Source organism: Eucalyptus grandis, chromosome 3 (assembly GCF_016545825.1).
Source record: "Eucalyptus grandis isolate ANBG69807.140 chromosome 3, ASM1654582v1, whole genome shotgun sequence".
NCBI classification, from domain to species: Eukaryota; Viridiplantae; Streptophyta; class Magnoliopsida; order Myrtales; family Myrtaceae; genus Eucalyptus; species Eucalyptus grandis.
The window spans coordinates 53,435,716-53,445,813 of record NC_052614.1 but is presented as its reverse complement, the minus strand read 5'-3'; the positions used below and the strand labels follow the sequence as shown (position 1 = coordinate 53,445,813).

Genomic DNA, 10,098 nt, shown 5'->3' with positions numbered 1-10,098 from the left:
CAATGAAGGATCCCCATGGACTACTGAAAGATGTATTCCAATGAAGGATCCCCATGGAATACGAGAACAAGAAAACCGAAGAAAATATGCCAGAATTGATCCACGTAAGCTTTCATTTTCTTCAAAGGACAATGAAGATGAGAATCAGCACTTAACTGACAGAAATGAAAATTCACCATAAGAGGAAAGATCATCTCCACGCGGTTACAGAAGACGAAGCTTGCATGACTTCGCTTTGCCTGTAAACATCAACCTATAAAAGATTTGTCAAGAAACAGATCTCCCTGAGCAATTGGCAATAAGTAAACCATGTCAGCATGAAGCTGTTAACAGCCCAGCTCTAGCCAAAAATAAAGACGAGAGAGAAGGTGCTGGTAATACATTCCCAAAAGGTATGTTGATCGACGAGATGATTTCCCAAGTCCAACATTTCAAAAAACTCGAATGGCGGGCTCCTCACCAAGTCCATTGGTTCAAGAAGACCAGGCGGAGCAGGAAGCTGGTAATTTTGCGCAAGCAAATGGAATTTTTGACAAGGAATATATCTTCAGCTTCAAGAGTTTTCGTTTGAGGAAGCTCCAAGATGGATGTAGGGCGCATCATCATTGTCCGTAGGCGGTCACCAGCGTGGTGGATAGCACATCCTAATATCCATATTATATTAGGACATTTACCAAACACATGATGGGATTTTCACAATCCAAAGAACAATCCGGAGGATTTTTAATCCCGCCTTGTCTTATCCTATCTCAATATGTGTCTAGACAACCAAGTTTAGGTTCTACCTTGGCGTTCCAGCATCTTCAAGTCCAAGTGGCTCAAGAAATACCTTGTGCAGTGTTCCTAATGAACACAAAGAATAAAAGAGTTTTGGTAGATAGAGAAAGAAAAATCAGCTTCCATTCTAGGAGTCCGTCACTATCAATCCCCCGGGGATTAGTGGTCATGCGGGACGAGGAAGTGTCGGTGGGAGTGGAGGATGGTCTAGAGTTGTTTAATGACATCACTTTCAGGGACCCCATTAGTGGTACGACAATGCGACTTTATTTTGTTCATGCCTCCTACCAATTTCCAAGAGCAACTCCGTCTATGGCAGAAGTGGTCCATCTACCATGCTAATAGTCTCCCATTGACTTGTACGGGAGACTCCAATGAGATTCTATACTATTGGGAGAAGGCTGGAAAAAGAGAGGCGGACTATTATAGATTGGTGGCTTTTTGAGAGATGATAAATGACCGTTCCCTTATGGATATTGTAAGTAAATGATATGTCTCCACCTAGGCTAATAATAAAGAATGGAAGCTTTGGTAAAGAAAGGACCGGATAGATTAGTATGCAATATTAAATGGAGAGTGATGTTCCCTTATGTGGAGACCTTTGTCGTTGGCTATAATCATAACCCTCTCCTTCTTTCTCTGTACTCAAGATTGTCAAAAGAAAGGAGTTTCAGTTTGAAGCATATTGGCAAGATGATCCTGAGTGCGAGGATATTGTTAAAGGGGCTAGGAATGACCAAAATAATACTCCGATAGACATTTTGAGGAACAAAGACAAGAACCATCATCATAAAAAAAAAACAAAACAAACCAAGTATTGACCCATCATTAGTGATTGACATATGCTGAGATCTTCCTCTTATAAATTATGATTTGTAATGTGCGCCTAAATTCAGTGAAATAAACATTACCGTCATACGAAGATAACGACAATAACAACATGTTGAACTATCACGTGTCTGAGAAAAAATTAGATTTAAATTTAGATCGAGAGAAATAAGCTCCCGGATTTAGATTTATATCTAAATTGGGAGAGGAGCTCTCGACGAATTTTGCAGAAGTCATAAAATCATGTCTCGGGGATCACGTTGGCTGGACTGGCGATACATTCTCACAGAATTTATTAGATGCAAGAAAATTTATTCAACATGACGAGCGAAAAAAATCTACGACGAGCAGCGAAATAAGAGCCAAACGAGGCCAAAACAGGAATTTCGCAAATCAGATCGATGAAAAGAAAACAAGGGAAAGGGACAATATTAAATGGACGGCTGGGATTGTAGTAACTTAATGAAACGGTGAATAATGTTGACTTAAAGGATGCCTGAAGTCCACGGTCTCAGAGACTGCCAATTGCTTCAGTGCATAAGTCTCCAGTGCCCGGCGGAGACCTGGGTTAGACCCTGTCGATCGTATTCCCACTCTCCTGCCATCTACTGCCTTTGCCTTGTGTTTGCGAGAGAGAGAGAGAGAGAGAGCGAACGAGATGAACTCGGCGTCGCGGCTATGGAAACTGGCGTTACTGTTCATCGCGCTCTCAAGCGCGCTCCAGATACCGAGCCGAGCTCCCTTGGCTTTGATCGCCGTGGCGCTCATCGTTGACTTAGCAAAAAAGCGCAGAAGAAACGCGGTGGGTGTCGCATCCCGATGTCTGATTTCAGCACCTAGCTTAGTTCTTCTAATACTGGTTACAATTGACATGATCGTCTAGTAGAGTAGTTTTCCCATTTTATAAGTTTGTTCAGAAAATGCTTGAATGAGGGATAACGTTGTTGAGTTCGTCTGAGATCTTCTTTTCTTACACTTCTAAGAGTAGAAAGATGTTTGGATGCTGTTGGAAATTTGCTCGACAATACGAGAGTGTTATGCAATGCATTGTCATTTGACTTACTAACTTTTGCTTTTAATGAGGATCGAAAAATTGGGAACTAGAGTCTCCTCTAGGTGGGGATCTACATGTTACGGAATAAATTCTGGTCCCTTGATTTGACAGGAATCAAGCGAATCACTGTCATCTTCACCGAATTCCATCACCTTTTCGGGAAGTTACGAGGTTTTCTTGAGTTTCCGAGGGCCAGACACTCGGAAGGGATTCGCAGATTGCCTCTATACCAGCCTCACAGAAAAGGGAATCTGTGTTTTCAGAGACAATGAAGAGTTACCTGTCGGAGAAAAGATCAAGCCATCACTCATTGAGGCGATCAAGCGATCGGAGATAGCCATACCCATCATCTCGGAGAATTATGCTTCCAGCAAAAGCTGCCTCATGGAGCTGCAGCAAATGTTAGCGTGCAGAGAAAACAACGAGCAAATGATAATTCCCATATTCTATGACGTTGATATCTCTGATGTAGAACACCTTACGGGATCTTTTGGAGAGTCCTTTTATGAACTTGTTAAGAATGAGCGAGTTGGCAAGGAGAGGATCGATGCGTGGAAGAAGGCTCTCCGACATATTGGAGATCTGAAAGGGTTGGAATTGTCTGAAATGAATGATGGGTAAACCAATCTCTGCCTTGAGCATAATGCACTCCTAGTCCCAATATACATTTTCACTGAAAATATTACGTCTAAGATCTCGTTGCAGGTTAAGCTGATCAGAGTTCAGGACTTGTGAGAACTTCATTGTCTTTATTTTTAAAAAAAAAAGAAATTTCTTAAATATATATTGCTGTCATGTCTGTTTTACAATGGGCCGTCTGCACCTGTAAATGCGTCCATTTATCAAAAGTCTACACTATATGCAGCTTTTGTATAAGCAGGAATATCAAGAACTTTTGTTCCTTTTGTTCTACACTTTAGATCTATTGAGTTTCACATAAAACTAAAACCTGAGGGTACACTACAGATGCTTACATGATGGGATCCTAGTAAAATAAGCAAACTTATCTGATAGATCATTTAGTCAATACTCAATACTTCACTGAATCCCTCAATCGGATAAGTCTTGGCACGATTTCATTACCGTTTCACCAAATCTGCATTAAGTTATAAACTGCATAAGGATTTCCCATATCCAATGCTAGGATGAATTTGATTTTGAAATTAGTTATCGAATGAACAACTATCGATTAATTGGTTCCTTTTGTGTTTTCATACATTGTGTTGCCATGTCTTAACTCAATCTTCCCTATCTTACTTTTGGTCTAGTGTCAAGTCATATAAAGTTCATATCATCGTAGCTCTCTCTCATTTCTTACATTGGCAGGCACCATGGCAAACTCATACAGCTAGTCGTCTCAAAAGTCTGGCTACAATTAAAGAAGCCTGGCCTATTGGTGACTGATTATTTAGTTGGAATCGACCATCATGTAGAAAAGATTATGAGGAAGCTTGATGTTGACTTTCGTGATGGACAAGCTGTTGAAACAATTGGCGACGAGGGATGCGTTGTTGGAATATGTGGTATCCCTGGGATTGGCAAAACTACTGTTGCAAAGGTTGTCTACAACCGACTCTATCATCTCTTTGATGGCTGTGCCTATCTCGAGAATGTTCGAGAAAGGCACGCCCAGGTTGAAGGGCGCAAGACTTTGCGAAGTAATTTAGTTTCTCAACTAAGAAATAGGGGAAGTCAAGAATTCAGTACTTCTGACGAGGCTATGCACTTTGTCAAAAATAGATTCAGCAATACAAAGGTTCTCATTTTTCTTGATGACGTGCATGATTCTGAACAGCTAACTCAGATTGCGGGTGACCTTACGAATTATGGTCCTAGAAGCAGAATTATTGTGACATCTAGAAATCAAGATGTCCTCATGGGGGTCAAAGTAAGAATTCAAAAATATGAGGTTGAGGCAATGGAAAAAGGTCATGCTCTTGAACTTTTTTGTAAGCATGCTTTCGGGAAGGATTTTGTCGGAGAGGTCGACCATGGTCTTTCTAGTGCCATTATATCAGCTACTAGTCGACTTCCTTTAGCTCTTGAAGCGGTGGGTTCTTGCTTATTTTTTCAATCAAAAGAAGTGTGGGAAGAGACATTGAAGAAATTCAAAGGTGCTCCTCACAAGAGGGTTGAAGAGGTGTTGAAGATGTGTTATGAAGATTTAGATGAAAATCATAAAGAGATATTTCTAGATATAGCATGTTTTTTCATTGGGCAGGATAAGAGAATTGCCATTTACATGTGGGAAGACTCTGGATTTTTCCCTCAAGAGGCCATTAATGCTCTTCTCGTAAGGTCGTTGGTAAAAGTTGGAGAGAATAACGAGCTGTGGATGCATGAACAATTAAGAGACTTTGGTAGGGACATAGTACGGAAGGAGAACCCTAGAGAGCCTTGCAAGCGAAGCAGGTTGTGGAATCACAAGGAAGCATTAGCAACACTGAAGGAAATAAAGGTAAATGCGAGGATAACAAATGATTGCTTGAGTGGACAAAGTTGATGCTCTTTTCGATATATCTGTCTTTTAATCATAGATTTTAATTTAGACAGAAAATGAAATTATCATTTTTCAGGTTTTCTTGTTGGGTTTGTCATCCAGCTAACTTTTGTTTAATTGACAGGGCACTCACAATGTTCAAGCACTTGGACTCATGTTTGATCATGGAACTGATGCTCGTTTGACTTGTGAAGCATTTTATCCACTACAGAGTTTAAGATTCCTTAAACTGGACTGTGCATATATCGAAGGCAATCTTCAGAATGTTCTTTCAAACTTGAAATGGTTGGATTGGCAAATATGCCCTGAAAAGACCTTGGAGTTTCCTTATTTCAGTGTTGAAAACTTGATCATTCTTGATCTGTCGTGGAGTCGGGTAAATCACGGTTGGAGAGGTTGGGAGCTGATAGAAGAGGTAGAAACTTCATTTATTTTTTTATTTCTTAATTTGACAATTCTAAGAACTCATTTTTTTCTATTGCCTCATTGATTTGCAGAAAGCGAAGAAATTGAAAGTTTTAAACTTAAGGGGTTGTCTTGAGTTACTTGAATCTCCAAAATTCCCTGCTCCAATTAAACTAGAAAGATTGACTCTGGAATGTTGTTCCAAATTATACTTGATTGGCCCATCCGTTAGCAATCTAAGCAACTTAGTTTCCTTAAATATGAAGTTTTGTAATGTGGACCAGTTGCCAGATCTGGGTTTCGCGAAGGCTTTAAAAGAGCTGTTGATCGATGGGACTTTTATTGATACAATTCGTTTCCGAGAAGGTTCTATGGAGCAACTTGAGACTCTCAGTGCTCGCAAGTGTGAAAAGTTAGAACAAATATATGAGATTGATCACTTACGATCTCTCTCTGATCTTGCGCTGGATGGAGCCACTATAAAGACCCTTCCAGTTTCCCTCGGGTCGTTGGAGAAACTTCAACGCCTGTCTTTAAGGAACTGTCAGAAACTAACTGAAATTCCACGATCCATTGGAAAGCTCAAGCAACTGCAGTTTATGGACCTCTCAAACACGGGAGTTGATGAATTGCCTCATTCAGTCAAGGATTTGGAAGATTTGAAAGTGCTGAAAATGGAACGTACTTACATAGGAAAATTTCCTGAAGCAATACAAAATCTGCGAAATTTGGAAGAGATAAATTTTTCACGCTGCCGGAGGTTGGAGATTCAGGTGGACTGTGATCTTGCGAGATTATCCTCTTTGAGAGTCTTGAAATTATCCTACACCGAAATTTCCCACTTGCCTGAGAGCATTCGTTGCCTCTCAAGTCTCCAAATGCTTGAATTGCATAACTGCAAGAAGCTTCAGGCTCTGCCAGAATTTTGCCATAGTGTAATCATCCTGCAATAGGCATCCAGAAAGATATGGACAGCCTTGGAACCGTTGTGCTACCGTTGTGCCTGAGCATTGTAAAAGCGTGGTACTTTGGTGACGATCCTGTTCCAAAGTGGTAAGAATCTCTGAGCTACTGCAAAATGTCTGATTGTGGATGAATTGATCTAATTTTGGAACCTCAGATTTTGGCCTTTCAAGAAACATGAGGTTCATTTTAAAGTCGTATGCTTAGCTTAACTAGATTCATGCAGCCAAAGTTAGGGGGAAAATGCTGAATTGTTGTCTTTCAAAAAGACAAATATCTGGTTAGATCCCAGATCTTCTTCAAGGAGACATACTTGCCGGTTGAACTCAATTATTGTTCCATGTTGCCTAGTATTCCACCAATTAGTAACAAAAGCTTGAAGAAGGCAACAGAGACCAATTCTGGAATTTGTAGGACTATGGTTGGTTCTGGAACCATTTTACAACTGTATAAATAACCTCATGTGATTGACTAAATGCTGTGCTTCTTTAAATTGTCGTGGTCTATGATATGTACTTGACAGATAACTGAAATTGTTGCCATTGGAATTGTTTGAGCAGGAGCATAATGGTATTCAGATTTTGCAGCGGTTGACAGATTTCACCCATTTCATGTAAGAGGCAACGGTAAAGTGGCTATCAAGAACTCATTTCCGTAATTATGATGGAGGGTACGCAGTGATGTGGCTGGACACTGTATAGGAGATTCATTTGCAATGCAAGAAGGCAGTAAGTATTGTGTTTCTCTTGTTTCGATGATTTGCTGCTTCCATTAGTCCCGGTAAATTCATATTGGCAGTAGCTTCGAAACTCATCGCTGCACGTGTACTACAGTTCACTCTGCTGTTGTCCTTAACATGATTATCAATTTGTAATAGACTGTCATTCTTCAGAGCAGCTAGCTCGGCCATGATCAGCCTCATCTGCAGAGTCTGTTCATGTACTAAAGCTCATGTTGGATTATCTCAAACTTCTTTTGTACTCTTGAAACTTTTTTTCCGAGTAGATATGCAAGTCCATGAATGCATTTTGCTTGAATGACAGGACAAAGATGGTCGACATTGTCGATCAGCCGGATCCAACATGTCAGGATCAGCCAACCGAACTACCTGATACGCAGAAAATGGAATTTGCTAGCCTGCCCCCAAAACGTTTCCCCGGCAAGATGAACAGATCGAGTTAAGTTAGATGCATCTTCATGTATGCGAAATTACCGATGGCTTCTCCCGTCGAAGAAGATATATAAAGCTGCTATTTCCCGTCAAGCAGAGAAATGTTTTCTCTAGCATTCCTTTGAACATCAGAGAAGTACAGATAGCTTAAGCCGGAGCTGTTTCCATGGCTTCTATCTCCTAAGCAATGCGTTGACCTGGAGGCTAGCTGTTCCTCCCTTTCTCTTTTACAGCGGCAGCCCAGCTGCTAGTTGATTGTACTATGAATGATAACACCCAGAAACCCCCTTCTGACCTAAGTCTTTAAGCATTTTAAAAGCGTAAGAGTGAAATAATTATTCCAAAATATTCGTTATGCGTGCACTTGCCGATTTTTTGACGACTACCCGAGAGAGAGAGAGAGATCGCTGCCCTTAGAGAGAGCGAGATCGCTGCCCTTGTTCTGCCAGTGTTAGCTGTCGTAATAGGCGGAATCGTGAAGAGGGTAAGTGGACGTTCGACGCAGCCATGCCCGGCGCCACAACAGTCATCCACAGTCAATTCGATCACAGAAGTCGTGAAATCTCTCCTCCCCGCCAAGGTCCACGTCGTCGTCGTCGTCACGGTCAAGACGGTGTCGCTCACACTTGCCAACCAGGTCATCATCACCGTCGCAGCGGTGCACGGTAGCACACGACGGAAGAGAACCGCAGTGCTCGAGTTCTGCATCGGCATATTTTCTCGCCAGATGGGCAGCGCAACCGCCAGCGTACACACAAAGCCTTGGGTCCCATTCGAGGTCCGCATCGTCGTCTTGGTCACAGAAGTCGAGTACAGGGGCGGTCCCGGATACGGATATACATACATGGCCGTCGCGGACGCAGTAACCACGGCTGCAGACTCAGAGCCTGCGCTTGGGATCAGGGTCCACATCGTCGCGGACATCACGAGTCTCGAGCACAGGAGTAGTACGTAATTTCAACGCACAGCAATGGCAATGGCCACCGCAACGATCACCACCCCTCGCAGCCGACATCACCGAGGCCGGCCACGCAGCTGCCATGGTAGCAGCCTCGGAGCCTACACTCTGGATCAGGGTCCGCGTCGTCGCAGCCGCAGGTCTCGAGCACAGGAGCCGTACGTGATTTCAACGTCCAGCAATCGCTATGGCCTCGCAACAATCGCCGCCCTTGCAGGGCGGTCGACAGCGTCGCCGCCGCGGTTGACTCAGCCGCCACGGGGCGTTTCGGTTTAAACGTGTTGACTTCGCATATTCCATTTTGGATATCTGCATCACTCCTTCTCATTTGGAGAAAATATTAGATACCTAAAGTGCCATGTCAATTTTATTCTGAACCATTCACACGTTGACACGTGTCTTCAGACCCTCCACATCAGCCAATTTCAAACCAGCGCTCTGCTTTCTCTTCTCTTTATCTTTACTCGGTGCAGCATTTCTCTTTCCTTTCTCTTCTCTCTTCTCTCTGTCTTTACTCAGCGCGCCATTTCTCTTTCCTCTCTCTTCTCACTCTTTTCCCTCTTTCCTGACGAGACGACGCTCTCTATTGAATTGCACTCTTTTCGACGACGGCCGCGCTCTCTCCAACAACAGTGATGCTCCCTCCCGACGATGGCCTCTCTCTCAACTCCATGGCCTCTTCCTCCCGACCTCTTTCTTTCCGAATTGCGCTCTCTCCCGAGGTCGGCTTCCCCTTCCCTCCCCACTCGCGTTCGAGAAGCAATTACTCTGCTCTCTCGTCTAATCTTCCATTGACGATTCATTTCCACACTTCGTTCTACTCAAAGCCGTCTCTCCCAAGAAACCCTAGATCTGCAATGACAATCCCGACTTTTCGGGCCTCATTTTTTCTTTTTACCGGGGTTTTATGTCTACATCGTTGTTTTGGATGAAGCTCGCGTTTTGATTAAAATGATACTTTTATGGTCCGTTTGTTTCGTCGAAACAACTTCCGGGAAAACATTTTTCGAAATTTCGGATGACGGAAAACAAATGCTCAAAGAAAATGTTTTCCGATCATTGGAAAATCTTCTCTTAAGATTGTGGAAAATGAATTCGAAGAAAATATTTTTCATAACTTCTTTCACTTGTTTCTTTTCATCAACACATTTATGCTTTCTTTTTCTTTTGTTTTCTTTAAAAAATCAAGTTTTTAATTTTATTTCCTTTTTTTCTTTTTTCCATTTCATCTTCTTCCTTGGTGGCCTGGTCGCGCTGCCGGTGGCGCCAACGACCAGGCCGCGAGCCAACTCGAGCCTCGCCCCAGGCCGGCGAGGCTCCGCCTAGCCCAATCGGCGAAGCCGAGCTCGCTTGAGCCCGGCGAGCTCGGGCCTCGCTTGATCGGGCAAGGCAAAGCCCCGTCGACCTAAGGCGGGGGCTCAAGCCTCGCCCAAGCTCGCCAG

The 10,098-nt window shown here is 42.9% G+C and overlaps 1 protein-coding gene across 1 annotated transcript; it reads left to right on the top strand.

Moving 5' to 3' along the window:
* Nucleotides 1-2,139: 2,139 nt before the first annotated feature.
* LOC104439912 (disease resistance protein RPV1-like) lies at nucleotides 2,140-8,013 on the top strand. Its single transcript, XM_039308379.1, has 7 exons — nucleotides 2,140-2,407; nucleotides 2,771-3,276; nucleotides 3,986-5,117; nucleotides 5,284-5,574; nucleotides 5,657-6,617; nucleotides 7,088-7,255; nucleotides 7,571-8,013. Exons 1-5 carry the CDS (start codon nucleotides 2,264-2,266, stop codon nucleotides 6,515-6,517), a joined length of 2,934 nt encoding a protein of 977 aa, XP_039164313.1. The 5' UTR covers nucleotides 2,140-2,263; the 3' UTR covers nucleotides 6,518-6,617; nucleotides 7,088-7,255; nucleotides 7,571-8,013.
* Nucleotides 8,014-10,098: the final 2,085 nt, after the last annotated feature.